The following is a 26,529-nucleotide window of genomic DNA, read 5'->3' as shown; positions in this document are numbered from 1 at the left end:
CAAGTTCAAGAAGTCTTTATTCGATTAGTTCATCATAAAAGACATAAAATACAATGTACATATAAAACAGTTAAAACAAGTATTAAATCATTGACAAGCTAATCAGCTTCTTGTACAAATATACAAAACTTTACATAGGGACTCGTGTACAACCATACATCAACTGGTTACTGGAAACTAAGCAGTCACCATTTGGTTATTTTTGATGAACCTGCTTCTAAGCACCCAGGCCCACCCGAGGAATTTAGCAACCCCCACAACAATAAGGGGATCCAGGTTGGTTTTTAGCAATCTAATTGCTTCCACAGCCAATCTGGTTCCTAACTGCCTACATACTGGTATTAGCCATTTGGCTCTGGGGGCAGAGTATAAAGGGCACACATACAAAAAATGGTTCAGGCTTTCCCCAATACCTTGGCAATTAGGACAAAAACCCGACCTTTCTGATCCCCATTTTATAGTGAACTCCCCTATGGGAAGTGAACCGCATCTAAATTGGAAAAATAGTTTGCGGTCCAAGGGTTTAGTTATAGTGTCCCAGTACCCCTCTAACTTGGGTGTGTCCTTATGTACAATGAACAGTCCAGTGAGACTGCTCGAGTTCGTTTCCAAATACATATTGTGGGTCACCCTATCCCAATAACATTTTTTAAGATCCTTTTTGGAGGGGAAATTGGCTGACTCAGGCGAGGACCACAGATCGCCATAACCCAAAGCTAATAAATTAGTCTTAAGGTCTCTAAACCATCCAATATTTGAGGCACCAGAGCTGTTCTTAACCTCCAAGCATGCTTCTGCATAATGATGGAGTTCTGGCGTTGTCCACAGACGGCGCCAGAATGTTAGAGGACGGAGTCTTGCTTGGTCCACCACCGAGTGACACCCTAGGTCGTAAAGAAGGGGGGTTATTGGAGTAGACTGTGGCAGACCTGTGGACAATCTTAGAAACTTGTTTTGGGCATGTTTTAGTGGATCCAAATTACTACCGCCCCATAGTTCCGCACCATACAGGATTGCTGAAAGAACCTTACCACCATAGATCTTAATAAGCGGAGACATTGGCCTCGTAAATGACCCTTTATGTTCTTTAATCAGAGCTCCGCCCAGCTGTTGATGTTTCATGGTCATGAGCTCAATCTGGTGGGTCCAACTCAAGGTGTCGCTGAAAGTGACACCCAGGTAGGTGAAATGCTTTGTTTGTTCCAGGGGGGTATCCCCCATGGAAACCCTGGCATTTATTTGTTTACGCCCCCTTAAAACCATAAATTTGGTTTTGGAGACGTTCACCTCCAGCTCATGATCGCTGCAGAAACTCTCGAACCTTGACAGTGCGTTCTGCAGACCCTGTCTGGTTCGTGAAATCAGGAGAGTATCGTCAGCGAACATGAGCAGGGGGATTCTCATGCCAGCCAAACTTGGGGCATCCGTGGGAAAGTTGTCATAGTACTTGGTAACTCTATTAATATATAGAGAAAACAAGGTGGGTGCCAAAACACAACCTTGCCTGACACCTTTGGCCACTGGAAAATTCTCTGTCACCTCACCCGGTTTACCCCATCGCACAAATGCAAATGTCTGTGCGTGAAGGTTCGCTATAAGACGCACCAAGATGGGAGGCATGCCCATATCTAATAGGCAATTCCAAAGCCCGGCCCTCGGGACAAGGTCGAACGCAGACCGAAGGTCCACGAAGGCCGCATATAGGTTGCCTTTGCCCAGGGTGACCAACTTCCAATACAGGAGCATGAAACGAAACGCCTGATCCAGGGTACTCACATGGGGTCTGAACCCAGCTTGGAGAGGAGTAAGAATGTTATATTCCTCTATCCAAGCCTGGACCCTTGACAGGACAAGACGGGTTATGATCTTCTGGACTGCGTCAATTAGACTGATCGGCCGGTAGTTCGAAGGAACCGACCGATCACCCTTCTTAAAGATAGGAAGTATTTCGGCGCCTGCCCAAGAGTCAGGAACCCTGGCGCCCATAACCAGCGCATTTACCAAGTGCACTAGGTACGGTACCCATAAATCTTGATCTTGTTGGAATAGGTCCGCTGGGATACAGTCCGGACCGGGCGCTTTGCCCCTGGGGATGGCATTCAAGACTGATTCCACTTCCTTGGCCGAGAACACAAGTGTATCAGTAGTTATTGGCCAACTAATGGAATCTTGCGTAATGCCATGACAGCTAAATTGTTCCTCAAAGTAAGACACCCATTTCTGTTGTTCAATGGATGCGGGACTTGGGCGGTCGTCCTGAGACTGACCCCACCTAAGGAGGTGCCAGAACTGTTGTAGGTTCCTGGAGCCACAGGCCTCGGCTAATAAGCTCCAGCGCTCGTCGTCCCATGCAGCTTTAGCCCGACGTTTAGCTACGTTATACGCCTTCCTACTAGTTTTAATTAGGGCTGGGTTCTTTAATTTTAAGGCCTTAAACAAAGACGAATGGGACTCTCGACAAGCTTCGTTGAACCAGTTTGCGGGTTTCTTAACCTTCCCCCTACCCTTGTTAACAACAAATTTAACAAACAGAGTTTTTAGGGATAGAAACAAGCTAGCGTGAATGTCTGTGATTTTTGAGATCGTCATTTCCTGGTTTTCACACTTATCAATTTCCATTAAGGAGTTTGATACCAGGGTTCTGATCTTTACACGTGCTTCCACGTCTACAGAAACCTTTGGCCAGCGCACCCTCCTCATATCATTTGTTAGTACCACGGCCTCTTGTACAGGATTAGGCTGACGTACAATCGGCCCTACAAAGCTATAGTCCTTCAATTCCGCTATGAGTGGTTCATGGTTGCTTTCTGGTCGTGGCTTCACTATCATGTCCAGAACTAATTGCCACATTTTAATGTCAACTAGGATATAATCAATGCGACTGCTATGTATGCCATTGAAAAAAGTGTAGTTACCCATCCTGTCAGAGCTTACGCGTCCGTTTAGGGCACGCAGCCCCCAGTTTAGGCAGAGACCTTTAATAAATGTGGCTGCTTGAGACCACTTAGTGATCGGGGGTAGCTCGAGTTGAGGAATCCCCCAGGTCAGATCCTCTGCCTCGGTTAATAACCCATCCTCATTACCTAAGGGTTCAAAACAGGTATTGAAGTCACCCATAACAACCACATGACCAGTTAATTGAGTGGAACCCAGGAAATCATCCAAGCAAGAGAGGGTGGTCGACACTCTGCCACCCGCAATACCTCTTGCATATACATTGATCAGCAGTATGTTCAGCCCACTATTTGTTTTCATACTAAGTATCAATATGTCGGGGCAGTCAATAGAGATTTCCTTAACAGAAACACCTGCAACCTGGCGAACCCAAATAATGAGACCACCCATGGCCCTACCTCTTTGGCCTCTAACTGCTAGTTTGTTAAAGTTCAGGAAGCCTGGAAAATAAACTGATTGGGTCGCCCAGGTCTCCTGAAACGACCAGACATCCCCTTGTCGAATGAAATCAGCCCAATCAGGAATACATATACAAGAGTCAATTCCTGCGACGTTCCAACATCCCATGGTGGTGCCCTTTTCACATGCTTGATCACACATTTTTGTTACAGCAATTGGGTAGGGTTCATTAGACTGAGGAGAGGATTCTACATGCCCCAATGCATCTGTAACCAGACCTTCCATTAGCAGACACATTGACCCAGCCTGGGTAATTGACCCAGAGCTTGCGCCTACACTGATAACTTCATTGGAAGACAGGGGGGTGGGTACCAAAGCTGGTATATCTGGCTCTCCTCTATAAACAATACAGCCCTCCTCAAATTGATGAAATTGGTCTTCCGAACTTTCGGCAACATTTGAAAGGATACCCAGGACATCTCCCCCCCTCAAACACTCAGAGTTAGGTTCATCAGCCCTTGTCGAAAGTGCTGGTCAATCATTAGTCGACAACCATGATAGAGGATCATAAAGATTTCTCAGAGGAATATTCCAAAACTCATTAGGCTGGGTAAACCTATTGGGATAAAGGTGTGCTGGGAAGAGACTTGGGGGCTGTTGTATCTGTGTAAGGGCAGGTGTTGTAGGAACCGGTGGATACAGGGACTTATTGGGGAGTGGTAGATCCCGTATGACTGGAGGACCTCTGGGCTTGGAATTAATCTTAGCCCAACCCGGCGACTGTACAGGACAATTGTAGTTAGATTGAATGTAGGAACAATACTGCGCCTCAGGATTAAATTGGAATCCATAAAAATTAGGAGTAAAATTAGTCCATTTAAGGAGGCTTTTGGAGTTTTTATTGTTATTAGCAGGAGGTTGATCTGATGGATTGATCAGGGTCTCGGGGTAAAAATAGGTGAGATTCCTCGTAGAGATCCCTCCCTCATTACTTACCACATACCAATCAGAAAGATGGGATACTACTTTATGGTCCCTAAAGTTAATAATTACTATATCCCCCTCTATATCCTTGGGACGAACCCCTACCCACCGACATCTTCTGACTGTAACAATATCCCCATTAAGATGAGAGGGAAGGGGTCTATTTGTTTTCAGCCAAAAGATGACTTTGTTTTTTAAACTTTCGTTATTTTCCCTATCCCCTTCCGCAACTGGTGGCACACCCGTCATAACAATAACATAATTCGTAGAATCTGGGGGCAAATCTACATTTTTCTTGTGGGGAAGGGGTCTGTTGATTTTGCCAGTGGTGTTAGCGATTTTACCCATCCCCTTCCTTGTCTGTGGCACTACTCCCTTTGCAGGCGGTTTATTGGCTACCACCCTAGGATTTGCTTTGGCAATACTGGCCGCTGTAAGGGGTTTAGCAGCCAGGGCCAAAGCTTTAATTGTTGTAGTGACAGTGTCAGTGTTGGCTACACTTTTAGTTTGTTTGCTAATAGAACTGGTTATATTGCCAACACCCTGGGATGATCCCGAAGGTTTGTTAGGTGGACCCTTGGCTTTGTCCAAGCTAGAGGAGTGTGTAGGCTCAATGATCGCCAACAGGCGGTCCAATTTTTCACCCATTATCCTAACACGCTCCAGCACAGGTAGCATATATGATTTAATAAGCTTCTCTATGTTAGCAAAGGACACCTCATTAACCCCTTCGCTAGCTAACTCAGGGGTTAACAAAACCTGTATATCTGAAAACAGTGGCGCTACATTGGGTGGAAACACCGACTCAATGTTTGGTTTGGATAGAGTTGGTGAAGGTGGCTGGCCACTGTGACCTTTCCTTTTTACCCCACCCTTCCTCCTTCTTTTCCTCGGTGGGGAATGCACAACCCTTTTGGCCTCATCAGGCTTAGATCTACTATTACATATACTCTTTGGCGGTATACACTCGCCTGGATCTATACAAACCAATGAAAGGTTGGGCAACATGGGACAAGGATCCGAATCAATAATATTGATAGAGGGGATTTTTGTTTCCACAAAACTAGAGTGACCAACCGGCGGGCAGACTAAGTGATCACCGCTGGTAGCACTGACACAGGGCGGGGAAATAATTGGGAACCTAAATATTCTAGGGGTTTGGTTAGTGTCAGTAGCATCGGCCTCAATAGAGCTCAACCCTTGAGCAGCCAAATCATGGGTAGAATTTAAAACTGTCTGTGATGGCAATGAGATTTTCTTCAACTGCTCAATTGATCGTCGACGCTCTGCTCTTCTCTCTGCTAGGAGTAGGTCCATATCTACCTCTTTGGTAGATTTTTAAAAAAATGTATCTAATGGACCAAGAACAGAGGTGCCTACACCTGGGGGGGCAGAATGACTCATGACTAAATCTGACCGGTTAGACTTTCACAACCCAATAGTACAAGCTTAATATTCTACTGGTGGAACAAAAAAAGAAAAAGAAAAAAATACAATAAAGTGATCAGAGACACAGAGCGCCAGAACAAGATGAAAATAACCTGGCCCAGCCCGGCCTCCTTCGGCCCCTGACGGCCACAGACGGTCCCGCCCTTGTCCCGGGCTTCTCCCGGGACGCTCCCGCTTAGCGGGTAATGGCCCTCCCTTAAATGGGTTGTCCGTAGGATTGCAGGTGGGGCGTGGTGGCCAGGGAGAGCATCCAGGTGACGGGAGGCGCGGTCAGCAGAGGCTTCTGGTCAACGAAGTCCTGCCCCGCACGCTCGCAGCCCTGGACCTACCCACGCTGCACAAACAGGCTCCCCTGTGGCTCCGGTGCGCAGCGGGACCCGCGGAGCGGGTTCCGCAAGCAGTGGCAGAAAATAAGGGGTCCAACAGAGTCCTCGACCCTCACAAACGGTCGGCAGTAAAAACAAAGGATTCCAACGACGTGCAGTCCTCACGATCTTTTGAAGAGTGCAGGCGGGGCGTGGTGGCCAGGGAGAGCAGCCAGGTGACGGGAGGCGCGGTCAGCAGAGGCTTCTGGTCAACGAAGTCCTGCCCCGCACGCTCGCAGCCCTGGACCTACCCACGCTGCACAAACAGGCTCCCCTGTGGCTCTGGTGCGCAGCGGGACCCGCGGAGCGGGTTCCGCAAGCAGTGGCAGAAAATAAGGGGTCCAACAGAGTCCTCGACCCTCACAAACGGTCGGCAGTAAAAACAAAGGATTCCAACGACGTGCAGTCCTCACGATCTTTTGAAGAGTGCAGGCGGGGCGTGGTGGCCAGGGAGAGCAGCCAGGTGACGGGAGGCGCGGTCAGCAGAGGCTTCTGGTCAACGAAGTCCTGCCCCGCACGCTCGCAGCCCTGGACCTACCCACGCTGCACAAACAGGCTCCCCTGTGGCTCCGGTGCGCAGCGGGACCCGCGGAGCGGGTTCCGCAAGCAGTGGCAGAAAATAAGGGGTCCAACAGAGTCCTCGACCCTCACAAACGGTCGGCAGTAAAAACAAAGGATTCCAACGACGTGCAGTCCTCACGATCTTTTGAAGAGTGCAAGCGGGGCGTGGTGGCCAGGGAGAGCAGCCAGGTGACGGGAGGCGCGGTCAGCAGAGGCTTCTGGTCAACGAAGTCCTGCCCCGCACGCTCGCAGCCCTGGACCTACCCACGCTGCACAAACAGGCTCCCCTGTGGCTCCGGTGCGCAGCGGGACCCGCGGAGCGGGTTCCGCAAGCAGTGGGCAGAAAATAAGGGGTCCAACAGAGTCCTCGACCCTCACAAACGGTCGGCAGTAAAAGCAAAGGATTCCCTTTTTAAACAAAGGATTGTTATATTACATTATATTGTGACTCACAAAGAGGATGCAAATAGCTCTTTCATGACGTCTCATGTTTACAATTCGGAAGGTGTCGCAAACCCCTTTCACAATTCAGAAACTCTATCCCCTCTCTTAAAACAGGTTCTTTGCATTGTAAAAAGATGTTTCCCTATCGAAGCGTGATTCAAAGACTTTGAAACAAAAAAAACCTTTTTTTACATTCAGTCCCTGGTGGATTGACCTGTGGTATTCTTCTTGCATTAAACAGGATTGTTTTCTTATTGCGCTTTTCACTGTGGAAATGCAGGCTCTGGACAGTGGTAGTATATTAGCTACAGTAAATATACATATATCAATGTCACCTTGCAACTAACATCAAAATAAATCACAGATGGGATGTGCTATTGTGTGTGCCGGTGCCTCATGAATCAGGATGCTTAATTAGGTCAGGGCTTTGAGTGGGCCGGGTCCTGCCTGTGGTCAGCACCGGGTGCAGTTCTAAAAAGCAGGTGCTGAGATGGGTCCCAATTTGGCTCCCTATGTTTGCCCTAATACTCAGGGTGGAAACAAAATCTTAACTCTGCTGCAGTTCCACCCTTCACTGCCTTTGATGTAACTGCAAAGAGACTGGTTACAGTTCTTTCACAGTCTCATAATTTTAGAACTGAAGCATTTTCAATATTATTTATAATAAAGCCAATGTTGTTGCTTATTTGTCTTATGCAACTAACAACCATTGACAAAGCCAAAAGTCCTGCCTTGTTGTAGGTGGATTGTTACTTATTGTGTTATTTATCTGGATGCACTGACAGAAGCAGCAAATTTACCAGTCGGTCGGCAAAATATGCTAAGCACAGATTTCTTAGCTTACGTGTTTGAAAGCCACGCCCTTAGTTACATCGGCCAAGCCCCTGTGACAGAACCCCCCACTTAAAGCCCTGTCCTAGGTACTGTAGATATGTCTGTCCTATAGCTCTTCTTCATCATTTTACTACAGCAGTCAGCAGAAACATATCATGCACCATTTGAGGTCATTTATGTCCTGCAAGCTACAGTCAGTGGAGACGTAAACCTTAGGGATTTGCATGATATCATCATCATCATCATCGAAACTTTATTTCGATCATGTATATCTTAAAAAGTACAGATCACCTCAGTACATCTGCTGGCACATAAAACAAGCTACACGTGAGGAGGCATGACACTTTAGGTTATACTACAACACCTGTGAGCCTCATCTTCTTGGTATAACTATACTGCTCTCCTACCTTTACCCTGCCTTCGTCCACTTTTCTTGCTTACGCTCAAATTTAATAGTGTATAGCTTGCTGGAATCTTTTTGAGCTGGAATTTTTTATACTGTGGAGATTTCAATGTCTCAAGGTTAGCATTGAACACCCCTCATCAGCCAAGCTAGCTTGAATCCAGTGGCAGAGTGAGCAAGGGATCCACATCTGGGCATACCCTTTCAACTTGGGGCAAACAAAGCAAACACATGGAGAGGATGGACGGAGTACTGACATTTTTCAGACACTCACCCCCAGTCACAGTAGGTTGAATCCATCATCATTTTGAGCTCACTTTGCCACCCCAGTTCAGACCCAGCCATATGAAAATCAGTCTTGACGCTGTGCCTCATGGGAACAGTCCAGCCCGAACCGCCAAGCCAGGTCCTCACTGGACCGGAAACAAGCATCCTGGGACCGGTTTTGGGGTAACACCCTTCCTCACCCAGGCTAGCATGAATCCAGTGGCAAAGTAAGCATGGGACCCACGTCTGGGCATATCCTGCCAACTTAGGGCAAACAAAGCAAACACAAGGAGATGATGGACGGAGCACTGAAACTTTTCACACTCTCCACCAGTCACAGATCTGGGTTGAATCCATCCTCATTCTTTAGCTCACTTTGCCACCCCAGTTCAGATCCAGCCATATGCAAATCAGTCTTGACCCTGTGCCTAATGGGAACAGTCCAGCCTGAACTGCCAAGCCAGGTCCTCAATGGACTGGAAACAAGCATCCTGGTACCGGTTTCGGAGTAACACCCCTCATCAGCCAGGCTAGCTTGAATCCAGTAGCATCTGACACAAAGCTGGTCACTCAGAGGATTGCACTCTAGTCCACCAGTGCAAGACCCATTTAGCTACATCCTATTTGTGCTGCTTTATATCTCACAGTGGCACTCAGATATGAGATGCTAGTAATAAAGTCCATCCGAACAAATCTTCCCGACCACTTCTCTCACCACACATGCTTGCCCATGACGTCACTAGGGTTGGTGTCACCCGGTGCGGGTAACTCATGGTGTCACCCCCTAACAACTTACCAAATGGACCTCCTTCGCTCCGAGTCTGCCAGTGGACACAATTGGCAAATAACGGGACCCTACAGAATCCTTAGTAACTTTTGTGAATATAATTTGTCACACCCCTATTTGAGGGGATAGCGAAGTCTATAATCATTGCTCCTGAGGAGGGAGCAGCCCTGCTAGCTCCGAGGAGACGGCTTCGCCCTCATTTCATGGCGAACCTGGCGGTTTAACCAGATTTAACTGGTGGATGCGTTTCTGCCAGGCAGCTCTCCACCATGGTGGAGTCGTGTGACAATGACACCGTAGTTGACCCTCCCACCCAGGCTTGGAAATCGGGGGAGCTGCACCTACAAGCTATTGCAAATAAAGGTCTCATTTCAATAGCACATAAATGCCCAATAAAGGACAGCCAAATATAGGCCCTGCCCCCCTTACTGTACTGCGAAGGGAGTGACAGAAGTAAATGGTCTGAAAAATGGTAGCGCCACAGATTCACCCCTTCACATTTCAAATTACAGATGGCTGCCAGTGCCAGGTCCCATGATAGTGAATTTTACAGCACATTTTTCATTACATATTAAAATTGTATCAACTTTCAAAGCACAGCAAATAGTAGATGATGACCTTAAAGAACATCAGGTTACCGACCCAGTCATATGTACCCATAGACACTCTTTCAGAGAGCATCAAAAATAGACACAAGTAGTGAATCAGAGAGAGAACAAAGTAAAAGTGAGACCAGCCCCCACATGGTGTGTAGCGAGCAAGCGCAGTGAGCAACCACTACTAGGGGGAGTTTGGGGGTTGAACTTCTCCCCTCCCAAGAAAATTTGGGAGACAGAAAGGTCCAAAACAAAGCATTTTTCAACACATATTAGATTGATTTAAGGTTATAATGAGTTATTGACAGTAAAATGTATTCAGAAAGTGGCCGTGGGATATGCTTTTAATAGCAGAATGTCCCCAAATACGATAAAATGTGGAAGCACAAGCCAATTTTCTCCGAGCCATGGAGTTTCTGTCATCATTCAGCACGTCTCCCTTTTCCACAACAGCAGTTCAAACATGAATTGCTAAATATCCTAGTTTGCAAAAGTTTTCTAAATAATAATGGCTCAGCCATATTTGCCTCATAATGCAAGATCTGCAGCATGATGTGACCATTTCAACTAATACATTGTTTGTAGCTCAAACGTATCAAAAGTTAAGAAAAAATGTGACTTGTGTTGCTGCAGAGTAGATGACATAGCTCAATGTTCTATGTTAGGATTTTAACTTATAAACTGCAAGTAACAAACGGATCGCCCTGACAAAAGTAGTAGCCCACCACCCACTGACCTATTTACATGATTATGTGCACTTTGTGATCTGCATGGTACATGTTCTTTGCAGCAGGCACATTAACCCTCTGAGCTACCTTTCCATGAGTCAAATCTTCCATTAGACAAAATTCCGATCTCTCTCTAGGAAGAACATTAATCACCATAGTCATCATGACATTTTTGTTGTTACCGAAAATTGCTGGAGGGCAGGGAGGAGGCACTGGTTATTAAGGCTGGCTGAACTTGGTTCCCCAGTTCCAAATTCAGCAGCTCCTCTGCCCATAGTGCCACATCCTCTCCCCCACTGAACACCATACTGCAGTGCCCCACTGAGAAAAACGCAGACTGCCTTCAACTACAATCCAGTTGTTGCCACTGCGCTACAAACACCTGGATGCGGCTCAATTACGCACTAGGTAAGAAGAGCAATATGTGGCCTACAAAACAAAAGAGACAGCATCCTGGAAAAAGCAAACAATCAAAGGGAATGCACAATTTTGCAAACCATGTGAAATGTAAGCAGGAACAACATGGTTACCTTAACGCTTTTACACTCAGTGTTCAGAAATGAGTGCTTTTGCCTGAAAAGTTAAGGACATGACTCGGGGCCCTGAATGGACCCATTTCAATGGCCATTGCTTATATCCTTACAAAACGTAAGCAGTATTTATGGTAAAAAAAGCAACATCTCTAGATGCAGAGCAGCAGTACACATTTTGTTTTTGAATCCTCACATTGCAGTACCTCCAAGATTGGTGCACTAGTTCCAAGCCCAGTGAAAACAATGCCAAGACAACAGAAATAGCGCTTCACTGGCAAACTCTGTAAAAGTGGCGCTAAATCTATTTGGGTGAGAATAAAATCAATCTTGCCAGTCTGCTACCACTAGTCTGTCTTACTTTATTTAGTTATTTATTTTTCATATTTTTTAACTTTTATTCCCGATGCTGCACCTTGGAATTAAATGTCAGAAAAATATGACATTGATTTCCAGCAAGAACTACAACCCACTAAAGGCAGTGGGCAAAAACAAAAAGAAAGTAAAATAGCAGCTCCAGGGACAGTCCAGAATCACCAAAGGAACTATGTAGAAAGCTGACATCGATCTCGCTGCTCACCGACCTCACAAGTCAAAATCCATTTCAGACCAAAGAAATCATCTTTGAATTACATCCATGGCATGACCCACATTTCAAGTAAAACTGTGTGAAGACTGTGAACCACTCTTAGAAACTGCAACTCGCTCCAGTCAGAAAGCTAACAGCGTGGAGAACTCAAAGGCAAATCAGCAGGGCATCCCTTTGGCACTCATGACGAACCCCGCAAAAACTATCATCTGCATCACTCACAAAGTAAAAAGAAGAGCAGCCTGGGTTATTTATTATTGGTGCGTATCCCCGTGCCGGTCCGGAGAAACTCACTGACTCATCTGCCCTGCTGTTAGACCGGGGGGGGGAGGTCTAGGGAGGTCACGGTGGCCAGCGCCCAGCTCTGCGCGCTGTAGACAGGGGAATAAAATGTAATTATGGCGGACCCCAACCCAAACGGTGGGCAAGACGTGCCGCCTCTGATTCTATTACAGGACCGGAGGCTTCAGATTATGCTTCTCAATCTTTACTGCATAAAACACAGCAGCCAATGAAAATGTATATTTTCAATAAACAATAACAATAAAACTTCATTACCCATGAACACCCATGAGTATAGGCACGCCCCCACAGTCCATAAGAACCCCTTGCGTGCTCCCATCATCCTCTTTCTTTGCTGCTCACAAGCCAGAGTTAAGTGCACCTTCCCTGTCCCCTCACTCTGCTTGTTGCTTTGGGGGTGCCTTGGGAGATGTTTATGTTTATTGACTAATGCGGGTGGTTCCGCTTATGGATTGAGGACTGGGGTGCTCTCTGGTGTATTTTGTTTGCTTTTGTGTGGTTGCTCTGTTCGAGCGCTCACCTTGCACTTCATTTACTTGGGCCGTCTCGTTACAGGGGCTGCTCCCGTGGTGGGGCGAGCGCCTGTCAGCGCGCGGCTTCCGCTGAGAAGGGCGCGGCTTTCAGCGCGTATTTCTACGGTCTTTGACCGGCGAGGGGCAATCCGCGAGCGTCACTGGGGCCCGGTACCGGCTGCCTGAAGGCGCGCAGAGGCTTCCTAGTGCGCCCTGCGTTCAGGCCGGGTGGCTCACGGCCGACGCGCGCGCCCAAAAACGCTGACCAATTGGGCTTGTTTTAGTAGGATTTTGGTAGCGTTTTGGGCGGCGCGCCTCGGCACGTCTCCTTGGCTTCCTGGAACGCGCGTTTTGCACGTTCTACACACCGGCTTGCCTCTTGTTCGATCGCCTATTCTGGGTGTGATAATTTGAGAGTCCAGAGTGGGCACACGCTCTATATATTTCGGGACCTAGGCCACTGGCCTTACAGACTACAGCTTTGCTGAGGGGGTTTGGGTACAGTTTGTGTATTAATTACCTGTTGTGTGCAGTGGGCTGACCCCCCCCCACCACCCCCAAGAGCTGCCAGGGTTACTCCCTTGTCTTTCAGTGCCATTTCAACACCATGGAAAATTGGGTTAAGTACCCTGAGGAGGAAGAGGCAGATGGGGAGGAGACTAATGAAGGGCAGCAGGAGGCTGTTCTAGAAGATAACATTGTCGAAGCTTTGGATGCCTCGGTCCAAGCTTCAGTTGACAGAGCCATGGAGACGAAGGTCCCTCAGACTGTGCAGCAAGCACTCGCAGTGGCCCTGCGCCCCATTCGTAAGCAGTTGGAAGGTTTTGCTAAGCGTCATGGCTATGATAAACGCAAAAAGCAGAAGCGCGATGCTCCATCTACCTCTACTTCAGTTTCTGAGGAGCGCCAATTGTGGCCGCATGCGCAGTCCTTGGCTTCTCTACCGGTTAAAGACTCCCCTAGTCAGCCACGTTCTGGCGGCAAGGCGAAAAGTAAGCGTCCCATTGTGGTGGACACGGATACCACCACCACTAACACTGATACCAATACCGATACTGATACTTCGGAGGAGCAACCTCCGCCCCCTAAGAAGGCCAGACCGGCTTCTAAGTCAGTGGAGGACAAGGCCCCTAAGGCCTTCCACTTCGATCCTTCGGACATCGTTCACCCTCGGTCTTCGGACTGGGTTCCGCCAGCGGACGTCTCTGATTATATTCACGACCACCTCCGCAAGAGCTTCACTCGAGAGGTGCGCAACCGGCTGCGGTCGGAATGCCCGCGTCCAGATATTCCGGACAGTGTCGCTGACACACCGGAAATAGACGCCAGTATGCTCACATTCCCAAAGAAATTTTCGAAGGATCCTAAAAGAGGGCTTGACAGGGCCTGGCGAGGCTGTCAAGACAAGATGCTTGATGTTATTGGGCCCCTGGCCAAGATCCTGGAGATGGCCTTGGCGGCCAAAGAGGGGGCGACTCCTGTGGATCCGGACATATTGGCTGAGTGGACTCAGCGCGCGATTTGCTTTCTTGGAAACGCGAACTGCGCTGTATCTTCGGAGAGGCGCAAGTCCTTACTAATGCGCATGGACAGCAATTTGACAGAGCTGGCGGAGGCGGAACCGGGCCCTCTGGCCGGTGGGTGTCTCTTTGGAGACAGGTTCGTGAAGGACGTCACCAAGTATGTCGGCACCTTCACCGCTTTGGATAAGGCCCAGAGTGGTATCAAGCGCGCCCTCACGCAGGGTGTTTTCAACAGGGCCGGGCGAGGCGGGGGTCGCTCGTCAGGCCGAGGGTTCCAGAGAGGCTCCCAGAGAGGTGATTTTGGCCGCGGCCGCGGTGAGTGGGACTCTACCCGCGGTGGAACCTTCTATCCGTCCAGGAGAGGCTTCAACAAAGGACGTTTCCAGTCAGGAAACAACAGGGCGAGTTTCAAGGCCCATCAGAGTTCCGGTGAGTCTCACAGATGTGTCTCTCCTTCCTTTGGGGGGTCGCACGCAGCATTGTCTGCAACAATGGCAAGTGTTAACTCAAGATGTTTGGGTCTTGCAGACGGTTCAGGGATTCAGGCTGGATTTCTACTCTCCTCCTGCGCAAGCGTTCCCCCCGCCACCTCTCCATTTTTCCCAACTAGATCACAGTTTTATAGAGGCAGAGGTGGCAGACTTGCTGAGGAAGGGCGCGATTGCTTTTTGCCAGAGAAGTCCTCGCGGCTTCGCCAGCAATGTCTTTCTGGTCCAAAAGAAGGGAGGTGGCAACAGACTTGTACTCAACCTCAGAGATTTCAACCAGCATCTGGTGTACAACCATTTCAAAATGGAGGGTATCCACATGTTAGCAGATTTGTTACAAGAAGGAGATTGGTTAGTGCGATTAGATCTGAAAGATGCATATCTTTCTATTCCAATTTTTCCTCCACACCGCAGATTCCTGCAGTTTCAGTGGAACGGCCAGTGGTACGAGTATTTAGCTCTTCCTTTCGGTCTCTCCTCGGCTCCCTGGTGTTTCACCAAGGTAATGAAACCAGTGGTGGCCTTCCTCAGAGAGAGGGGTGTGCGCATGATCATTTACCTAGACGACATTCTGATCATGGCACAGGACCGGTCAGTGTTGCAGCAACACTTGACCATGACTATTTCCTTGTTGCAAAGCCTGGGGTTTGTGATAAATCTAGCAAAGTCAGTGGTGACCCCGGCTCAGGTGATAGATTTTCTGGGGTTCACGGTCAACTCCCTCACGGCGCAGCTGCTTCTTCCACAAGCGAAGTTGAGGGACCTGAAGAAGGAGATCAGGAAACTACTGGACAGTCAATTGGTCTCGCTCAGAACCCTGGCCAGGATTGTAGGAGTCCTGGCGTCCTCTATCCAGGCGATATTTCCAGGTCCTTTGCACTACAGAGCCCTCCAACGTCTGAAGATCAGACACCTTCAGAAGGGTCTCTCGTATACGGACTCGGTTCCACTTACGGACGAGGTTCGACACGAACTCCAGTGGTGGCTAGGCCACGTGGATGCCTGGAACGGCAGAGCGATCTTCGGGTCGCGACCCGATGTGGTAATCGAGTCGGACGCCAGCAGATGGGGCTGGGGCGCGCGCTGTGGAGAGGTTTCCACAGGCGGCAGATGGTCATCTCAGGATCTGGAACTTCACATAAACTGTTTGGAATTACTGGCAGGATCGTTCGCGGTCCGCACGTTATCCCCGAAGCAGACATCATGTTGCATCCTCCTGCGCCTGGACAATGTGTCCGCAGTGAGGTATATCAACAAGTTGGGCGGCACGAGGTCGTCTCTTCTTGTCCAGATAGCCAAAGAGTTTTGGCATTACTGTCTACAGAACCAGATATCAGTCATAGCGGAGTACATCCCGGGTCAGGCCAACCAAGTGGCAGACTGGCATTCCAGACACTTGAGGGATTACAGCGACTGGAAGCTGCTTCCCCAGGTCTTTCTCTGGTTACAGGCGATTTGGGGTCCTTTTCAGACGGACCTGTTCGCATCCAGGTTGACGTATCAACTTCCCCGGTTCTTCAGCTGGAGACCGGATCCGATGGCGACGGCGACGGACGCATTTCTCCAGGATTGGTCGGAGGGGACCCAGTATGCATTTCCCCCCTTCCTGTTGATTCCTAGAGTAATGACTCATGTGATACGGCAAGCGGCGGAAATTGTCATGGTGACTCCGTGGTGGACATCACAAGCGTGGTTTCCCAAGTTGTTGCAGTGGAGTTGCGACCGCCCCCGGCTACTGCCGGATTTGAAGTGGTTGTTGCAGGGCCCTCGTCAGGAACAGCACCCGTTGCTGTTGGAGGGCAGGTTATCCCTGATGGCATGGAGGCTTTCAGGGAACAGTGGCAAATGCCAGGAATTTCGGACAAGACTGCTGACTTTATCAAGCAGGCTTGGGCACCTTCCACCAGGAAGCGATACTCCGCTGCCTGGAAGAACTGGGTGGATTGGTGCGTGGGACGACGTCTGGATCCCGTGGGGGCAGGATTACCCCAAGTGTTGAACTTTCTATCCGAGAAGGCGGCAGGAGGCCTAGCGTATCGTTCAGTCAACAACTTTCGCTCAGCCCTCTCGGCGGGGCATGCCCTGGTGGAGGGTAAACCAGTAGGCATGCATCCGGTTGTTTGTAAGTTGTTGAAAGGCATCAGGGTGGCCAACCCTCCAAAACCCAAGTATACGGGTTTGTGGGATGTCTCAGTGGTGATTTCTTTGCTCGACAGATGGCCGGTTAATTCTCTCCTGTCTAGGAAGCAATTGTGGGCTAAATTAGCCATGTTGCTTTGTCTGTCCTCTTGCAGAAGATCTTCAGATGTCAGAGCGCTCGACGTAACAGGTAGAGTGTTTACCCCGGAAGGGGTTTCGTTTCATATTACAGGTCGTACTAAAACAATGTCTCGACATATATCTTATAATGCTTTTCCTGACAATGAAAAACTATGTGTGGTCCATTGTTTGAAGACCTACGAGGAATGTACGAAGGCCTTGCGGCCGCAGGGCTGTTCACAATTATTGATTTCTATTCAAAAGCCCTTCAAACCAGTGGCGGCTGCCACTATTGCTAGATGGCTTCGGTTCATTATGAAGGAAGCTGGTGTTGATACAAATATTTTTGGTGCTCATTCAGTTAGAGGCGCGATGGCGTCCAAGTCATATGGTTTAGGATCCAGTATCCAAGATATTATGCATTGTGCAGATTGGTCCTCTGATTCAACGTTTAAGACGTTTTATTACAAGCCGGTGGGAGATATTACTTCTGTGGTATTTAATCAGCGTTAAACTAGCATAATCTGAAGCCTCCGGTCCTGTAATAGAATCAAACATTTGCTAGCATTCGCGACAAGAATGTTCAATTCTATTAAGGACACGGAGGCGAGGATTATCCCACCCGGCTTAATGTACTGTATGTATTAAGCTTACCCACCCTTTTATGCAAGGATTACGGTGGTGTTGTTTCCTTTATTTCAGGATCTGATAAGAAGTCGGATTAATCGACTCCGGATGTCAGGATGTTCCGCCTGAAGATGTTCTTCCACGTTGGAGGATTGTGACTGTTCAAGTTTTGTTGGACTTGTTTCGCCTCAAAGAAAGAGGATGATGGGAGCACGCAAGGGGTTCTTATGGACTGTGGGGGCGTGCCTATACTCATGGGTGTTCATGGGTAATGAAGTTTTATTGTTATTGTTTATTGAAAATATACATTTTCATTGGCTGCTGTGTTTTATGCAGTAAAGATTGAGAAGCATAATCCTCGCCTCCGTGTCCTTAATAGAATTGAAAATTCTTGTCGCGAATGCTAGCAAATTTTTGATCCTCATGCTGCAGGCCCAATGCGCGAATCAGAGAAGAAGAATGACATCATCCGCCTGTACGCGGGCGGCGGGCCTAAGAGGCGCGCTGACGCAGCAGAGGAGGAGACAGTGCACACTGCGCACAGGCATCTCCTCCAGTCTTCCTGAGCAGAAAAGTTAGGTTGCATTGCTGCAAGACAGTGCAACTGAACTTGCACGTACGTTGCGGTTGCAATGTAGTTTACTCTCACTGCAAGTCTGCACACTGTTGACAACACACACTGCTGCTGACCGCCTTGGTGTCACCCCAGTGGGATGGTGACACCCGGTGCGGGCCGCACCCCCCCCCCCCGCACCCCCATAGTGACGCCGAAAATATTAGACTGAACAACCCAATGTAGTAACCATATAAATAGATTATGATCATATGAAATAACACAAAAAGACCTGCAGAGTTGCTCAAAACTGAGAGCATACCGAAAAAACGTGACGTGCATGATTGTCTCAAACTAATATAAACTTATTTTGACTTGTACCTATGTTGGTGGTCCATTTACTTACATACTATTGCGCGAGCACCTCTGATGTGTATGTAATATGTACCTTTTGTTGCAAATTTTTGTCCTGAATTTTGACCTTCTGTCCTGAATTTTCACCCTTTGTCCTGAATTTTTACACTCACCGTCCTGAATTTGCCCCCATGCCAGTTGGTCACCATATCGCCAATAAATGAAGAACCCATTTTTACTTTTTTTAAACCATGCCTATTGGCTTTGTCATTCCTTAAAAAAAACTATTAAATCACCACAAAATTAGTGAAACTAATATAAACTGTTTAAAAGAATAGTTGCATTCGGGATGAATACATTATTTAAATGAGGTATTGCACCTTGCTGTTTTGTATACGAGGCTTTCGGGCTCTCTATACCTTGGGCTGTCCGTGTGCCGGACGCTGCCGTAATCTTATTGTGCTCTCACCTGAGCAGGCCCGGCTAAGACCTTTCCTCCGCCCGTACTGCACCTCCGTGGCCGACATGGTGCCCATCGCAGACAGGTGCTCCTCTGCCTAAGAGACACCTCTCCGCGTTCTGTTGTCAGAGCACGTTGCCTAGCAACCACGATGCCTGGTGTTGCGAGAACCGTCCATCCCCAGGAAGTGACTTGAACGGACGTGTTTTGTCACGTGATAAGTACGCAGTCTTTGGAAGTCACGCTTGCGCAGTTTTTCAGCCGGCGAAAAACTAACTAAAATAATTACATTGAGCCGGGTGATAGGTTCAGGAAAATACACCACTTTTGGTGCACCCTGACCCTGGAGAAGGAATGTTCCAGACGGCGGGGACTACTTGAGGGATCGGAAAGGTAAAGATTGAGTCCGCTTTGGATCTGTGAAAACGAAGGGCTCTCAGAAGAGAAAGGGGGGGGGGGGGAGTATTTGTAAAACATGAGAGATGTTGTATTGTATTGTAATTGCATTTATATAACGCTTACTACCCCTGACGAGGCGTCGAAGCGCTTTTTCGGCGGGTAGCACGCTACTCCGGGACCCATAGAGGATTAGTGTTGAATTAGTATAGTGAAACATGCAAGTACATTTTAAGTGGTGGATAGGTTAGTCAGTTATTTGGATTTGGAATGATAGCAGAAAGATAGAGGAGGACAAAGGTATGTATTTATGGCTTTAAAAGAATACTGTGGGGTAATTTGAAACATTACTAGAAGATAGCATGGGAATGGATTTGTATTTTTGTGTACGAAAAAGAACTGTATAAAAATATTGGTGTCGGTTAAAAGGTAAGGTGACGTTTGCACTGTCAAGCCGCACCTAAAATCCGTGTAGGTTAAAGACTGCCCTCCTTCCATCTGTGCTGCTGCCAGAGAAAACCGCCATAAATTATCTAGTTAGCTAAAACGCTTACAATGTCATGAGTGTGCCCCTGAATGTTCAAGTTCTGGCAGCTGGATAGAGAAATAAAATGATCAGAGCTGTGTGGAAGGCACTTTTATGTGGAAGCATACAACTTGTGCCCTATCTAAAACATGTAATCCTACTCCCAACATGTGGGCGAGGCCAAATCCTCTCACTTGGTGAGTCACACAGAATTGTCTAGGGATAGCTGCACTGTTAAGCCTGACCATAAAAATGAGAAGTATCAGAAAGTGATATGTATTATTGCGATTGTCTACACAAATTAAACACTGGGGAGGGTTTTGAATACTCAAATGTATGAAACCCCTCCCAACTAAGCTAGTGTTGCAGAAGATAGAGGGGTGCGTTCTGAAAGAGAACCCAGCAAAAGTTTGATTTGTTATCAGTGTTTTAAGGAAAGAGGGATCGACTTCGATAGCATTAATCATTTTCATCGCGCAAGATGGCGCTGTAATAATACACTTTAACCAATTAAAGGGTAAAAGGTTGATTTAATAGCACAGGTCTGGAATAATAAACATACATAAACCGTAGGCAAACATTGCTTTGCAAACTAATACTTCACAACAATATATTTCCTCAATAAACTCACCCCCTACTAAAATTCCAAGCGCCTCCCTCCTTATAACTTCCTCCCCTTCACACACCCACATCTGGTCTACTATTCATACCCCACTGACATCATCAACCCACGCCACAGTCTCCTTCACCTAATCCACCCACCTTGCTCCCTTGACAATAACCCTGACCTCACTGGCCTGTGCTTCTCCACCGTTTGATACCCCCATACTAACAATTCATTGTGCTGACCCTGCCTAAAACACAAACTCCAGACCTGCCTACCAGCAGCAATACGAAGAAAGTCCTAAAGCACAATTCAAACAGACCTATCCTGTCAAAAACAATTCTATGCCCTCAACAGCTATGTGCAAAATACATGGAATTTAGGAACAGATAGAAAAGTTTTTGGATGGGGGAAAAAACACTTCACGCTCCCTGCACCTTGGTGTGATGAAGGCCAAAGAGACTGTGCCACACCAAGCTTCTGCCTAACTGTCACTTTGAATCCTCCCTTCTTGTCGCCAAGCCAGTTGTGGCATAATGTCACCAGGCCGCTCCACTTGACCGATATGCCTGGGGAGAGACTGGGCATGCCCAACTTCACCGGGGCAAGACGGCACTCAAATAATACATTCCTCCACAATATAAAGGTAAAAAGTTACTTTAATAGCTTAGGTATGGAATATTAAACATGGTTAAACCCTTTGCAAATAATGCCTTACTAAACTACTATCTCACTAGACAATATATTTCCTCATTAAAGCCACCCCCTAATAAAATTCCAAGTGCCCCCCTCCTTATAATCTCCTCCCCTTCACACACCCAAACCTGACCAACTGTTGATGCCGCACTGACGTTATCACATGCTCCACCGTCACCTTCACCAATCCATCCACCTTGCTTCCCTGACGATTGTCCCGACCTCACTGGTCTGTGCTCCTCCACCTTGGGATCCACCCACCATACCAACAATTGATCCTGCAGGGCCCACCAACCAGGAAACAGAAAAAGTGTTTTCCTACTCCACACTTCCCCCCCATCTTGTTACCAAATGTACATTTTAAAGAATAGAAAACTGTTAATGCCATAAACGCTCACCCAACAATTGGGCATCAAATATATGCAACTCCAACAAGAAATATTTATTACCCAAAACTGACAAATTAACTCCATCTTGCCGAAAAAGTGATCCTTGTGTACAACCTCCTTTTGCTGTAGAACAGAAATTCCAACATCTCTGCAAAAACCACACATATCTCCTTGTTCACTTTCCTGCGCTGTTTCTCTGTTGCATTAGGCTTCCATGCACCCATCCAAACCTGTCTGTGCACTAACTCTGTCCACGCTACGTGTCCCAGCCCAAACCTCTTTTATGCTTGATGAATCTGCTTTCAACAAGCCAACGTTAGAAAACTAAACCATAGGCCCTATTATGTAAAAGGCGCCCCTTCCCTGTTTGCGTCCAGCGCACCTTAAAACAGGTGCACCAGACGCAAACCAGAAAAGTGCGCCCTATTACATGGAGTGTGCTGCCCTCAGGGCAGCCGCAAACATTTGCTGCCCTGGAGGCAGCACTTTCAGGTGAAAAATGGAGCGGCTGTATTGAAGCAGCTCCATGTTTCGTAGTTCAGTTGGCAACCCGCCAGCACTTTTAAAATGGATTAGAGGACCCCCTTACAGGTGGGTGCAGTGAGTGACTGCACCCGCCTTCAAGGAGATGTCTCGGGGTCCTTGGGAGCTCTTTAACCCCTCCAGAGGACTGCAATCAGGGGGCGCACAGACAGTGCGCCTCCTGACAGCTTTTGTGCCTCTGTGCTTGCTTCTATAATTCAGCGGATCAGCAGAGGCAAAGAGATTCACTCATTTGCCTGGGGCCTCGCCCCCATGAAAAAACACCCTATGAAGATAGCGATGACGCTTTATGTACGCCAGTGCTATCAGTACTACAGACGGGGATGCACAAGCATCTGCGGCCCCTTCTGAAATACCAAAGTTTCCCAGGGGCGCACAGAGCGAGTGCAAACACCCATTGCGCCCCTGGGGCACTTCCTTAATACAGCCCAAGGTGCACCACTAATCCGGGCAAATTCTTCAACTTGGATAGCATTCCAATTAACTCGCCACATCTTATGCCACTCTTTCCCCACTAAGAGAAAAGTACACTATCTCCATCCAGCCCAACTGTTTTCTAAAGGTCCTTTTTCTGCCTGCTTTGCAGCGCACTGAACCAACTAATGTCCAACAATCCAGACAGCTGTGATCCCTGAATGGTCCAGAAACACATCCTAAGAAACATAACAAAACATATTAACAAGGAAATAGAAACATCACATTTATTTATGCAACCGAATATAGCGTTTATAGCAATCTGAAGAACATCTACCCAAAACTAATAGTATCCCAGCTGACAAACCCACCTAGTTTGCTTCAGTTGCTGAACCAATCTTGAACAAAAGGGTACCATATTCATTTGCTGCTAAACCCAAGTCGTCTAAAGCAAACCTCAGCACTCCAAGAATCTGAAAAGTTGATAAAAGGGTGTGTAAAAACTTGCTCTTGAAATTCACCTTTTATCATGATGTAATCAAACTCTCTCTCTACTCACTGGACAACAGTTCTGTATATCCGACCTGTAAAGCATCATCTCTTGACCTCTACCTAAATGATCTGTTTTACTCTTTTTCAACCAAACCCATACCTCATCTGCAGATGCCACCACCTTTGTACTTGTTAAACAGGAAAACCTTTTACACCTAGTAATTCATAAATGCACCAGCATAAAGCCACACTTTGCAAAGAGAAATTAAAGTCACTTCCCAATTAGATGTGCAAATAACAAGCAACATAGCTAAAATATCTTGTAACAATGACAAAGAAATAGACCTCCTTCTTTCCTGCCGCAACCCCTCTCCTTAACCCAACATGCCAAAATGATCGTAAAATATTCCCCACCATAGGATCATAACCTCAAAAACATATCCTGTAAAATGTAATACATGCCCATTTGCCAGAAATAGTCACTGCTGGCAAACCCTTTGGAAATCTCACTCATAATAAACCTCTCTGCAGTCTTCTGTCTGCGTTCCGTAGAATAAACATCTCTCCCACGTATCTGTTCCCTGGACTGCAAAGATTCCTGCCATGCCAGTTGATGATCTTTTTTTAGTGGAATGTGCTACTGACTTCTCAGCCAGATCAAGTATCCTCCTCTCCCCATCTCCCAGTGATGCCTACGTTCCCTACTTTTCTCCGCTCCTGGTGCCAGTCTACTGAACCTTTGTTGCTCTCCTCTGGTGCCAAGAAATTGATGGTGCCAGGATTTCATAGGACTAGCTCAGGTGGTCGGTTTTTTATAACAGGGACTGTATCTGACTGGAACAACCTTCCCCACACACATCAGGGCTTTACCCTCCCTTGCCGAATTCAGGACTGATTTGAAAACTTGGCTTGTCAACAAGTAATTGGGTCTTCCAGTTATGTTACAATGTGCTCAGCGCTAAGACACCTTCGGGTAAACAAGCTCTTACTAATTCTTTTAACATTAACCTCTGTCACTGTAACCAAGGTATTATCTACCCTGGATACATATCTCGCCCTGAAGATAATGTTGAACTTCAAACATGCCAGTAGTAAAACCCACAACAAAAGCAAAACTTTCTCATCGTTGGTCTTTTGAGAATTCACAAAAGCCACTACTGTTTGGTTATCTTCTGTAAATGTGACTGTCCTGTTGGGTATTAGTTGTCACCATAAGCAGACAGCAACCACCAATGGAAACAATTCTAAGAAGGCAATACTCCTTCTAAGTGTCAGTCATTCCTACTGCCTTGATTCTGCCACTCATCCCAAAACAGACCAAAACCATGGGAACCTTCTGCATCAGAATCAATCTGAACCTGCCACAACTGCTTATCCTGTAAGGACAATATGGTTGTACCATTAAAGTCTTTTAGAAATGTGATCTAAATCAGCAAATCTGCACACACGCTGGCTACAATTGTGCTCTAGGATGAGGCAATGTCGCTCCAGGCAGAGAAAAACCTAGTCTTCTACAGAAAGTCTGTCCAGCTCTGACTACTCGAAAAGCAAAGTTTAGTGACCCAAAAAATTGAACTTTCCTCAATTCCAACTTCATTGATATAACCGCTTTTTCTAACAGTTGTAACAACACCTGTGCCTTTTCTTGTGGTAGGCATACTTCCATCTTCATAGAATCAAAACTGATACCTAGGAAATTCAATGTAGTCAAAGATCCCGGAGTCTTTTGTGGTGCCAAAGGACACCAAGCTTTGTCATTATGACTTTAAAAGCCGCCAATTCTTTAACATATTCCCCACAATCCGCCCTTCCGACAAACAGAAAGTCATCTGAATAATGTGTTAGTCTTCTAAAACCACTCCTGTATTGAAAAAAAATGCTGCAAAAGTGAACTAAGCTTCAAAAAGGAGCACAAAATGGTTGGGAGGGATTAATACCAACAATCAATACAAGTCGGGGTTGGTTAATCCCAAACTAACGGAAAGCAATTCTACAGTTTATTTAACACATTACTATACAATGATCACAAAACTGGTCATCATCATGATTACTAATTTTATTTATAGTAATCTGTACTTCAAAACTGATAGTACTATTTTTAACAAATCACATTCTATGTTATATCAAATGTACATATATACAAATATCTGTAAACACCGGAACAACCTATATCTACAGCACAATTTCGGAATCGCAAACAGCATAAATATGTCACATAAATCAGGAAATAAGTGCATAAAACAATTCCATTTTCACCCCACAGAAATAAGAATCATGGGCAGTGTCCCCCTATTCAATCAGGAAGTCCACTAAGAGGAAGTCGTGTCAAAACACAATTGGTTCAAGAAAAATATATGAACCTGACTTAAAACTTGTGTTTAACCAAACTAATACTCAGGTACACAATATCCACAAACTCCTCTTGTCGAGAATCAACTGTCGTCGCGGACGTGTTTCGGCCTCCAGGAATCTTGGCCTCCTCAGGACAAGGGTGAATAGGCAACTACTATTTCAACCAAAATTTATTCTCCAATGGCTGTCCAGAGCCCACTCCATCTGGACCGTGCTTAATCATCAAGTGTCATTATTTCACACGTGGCAAACTAGAGACGCGGACCACCCTCCTCTTCAAGTCCTTCTTAAGCAATTCGCTTTCCCTTTATTAATTTCAAACAGCTACAGGGTCGCCAGCAATCCACGGCTGAAGTCGTCCAAGTGAACTAAACAATTCAAATAACGAACAAGAAACTGAACCGCTCATCAGCAGCATTCTGTCAACATAAATATGGCATTCAAACTGCAGACTTAACAATGAAAATTCTTTGGGCGAACCGGTAGCAGTTGTAAGGCAGACTTTATACCTGACGCCCAATTCCTCTCCTCTTCCACAAGCCCATACCAGAGCAACGGCATTATCTGCAGAAGCATATTTTACACCGGCATCCCCACCTGCAGTGCAGTGATTAATGTATTCACCTTGGGGTCAAGATAAATTATGTATTAACCTGAACTCTACTTGCTCTTTTTTTAGGAATTACTCCCATCGGTGAGATGGCGAGATTGTCCATAGACCATTTGTTAAAAGAATCAACTATTCTACCTTCTGGTACTTATCTACTTATTTTTTCCCCTACCACTACTGTATGTGAATCTGCTGACTTTAAATTATTTACTCATCTTTCTAACCTAGGCCCTTGATAACACAACTTGAAACCTTCCTTAAAACCCCCAGTAAAAGAACCAAATTTTGTCATACGTAGGATAATAACGTAACCAACAATGCACTACTCCCAACTTAAGGGCCCATCAGGCCCTTTTTCCTCCAGTATTTTGCTGTCCCCAAGCCTGATACTGTCCCATTTGCCAATTGAATTGCACGTACCCAATACCTTGCATGACTGGGTGCCTTCCTCCACAGTTGGAATAGTCTTGTCTAAATTTACGCTGTGCCCTCGTGCATTTTCCTCTATTTAAGGACCAGCACGCTCCATTCTGTGGC

At 46.8% G+C, this 26,529-nt stretch overlaps 2 protein-coding genes across 2 annotated transcripts in view; one reads left to right on the top strand and one right to left on the bottom strand.

The window, feature by feature from the left end:
* CFAP210 (cilia and flagella associated protein 210) overlaps positions 1-19,111 on the bottom strand; it is a 212,544-nt gene extending 193,433 nt beyond the window's left edge. The window contains exon 1 of the mRNA XM_078681606.1: positions 18,980-19,111. Within this exon, the coding sequence (XP_078537732.1) occupies positions 18,980-19,046 (67 nt within the window). The 5' untranslated portion in view covers positions 19,047-19,111. The remainder of the gene's footprint in view (positions 1-18,979) is intronic.
* A 121-nt stretch (positions 19,112-19,232) lies between these two features.
* The window catches only part of PHOSPHO2 (phosphatase, orphan 2), a 121,054-nt gene continuing 113,757 nt past the window's right edge, over positions 19,233-26,529 (top strand). The window contains exon 1 of the mRNA XM_078681605.1: positions 19,233-19,363. The gene's annotated coding sequence lies outside the window, so the exon portion shown is untranslated. The remainder of the gene's footprint in view (positions 19,364-26,529) is intronic.

This window comes from Lissotriton helveticus, chromosome 3_1, assembly GCF_964261635.1.
Source record: "Lissotriton helveticus chromosome 3_1, aLisHel1.1, whole genome shotgun sequence".
NCBI classification, from domain to species: domain Eukaryota; kingdom Metazoa; phylum Chordata; class Amphibia; order Caudata; family Salamandridae; genus Lissotriton; species Lissotriton helveticus.
Note: the sequence above shows the minus strand (reverse complement) of the source record. Positions and strands in the feature narration are given on the sequence as shown.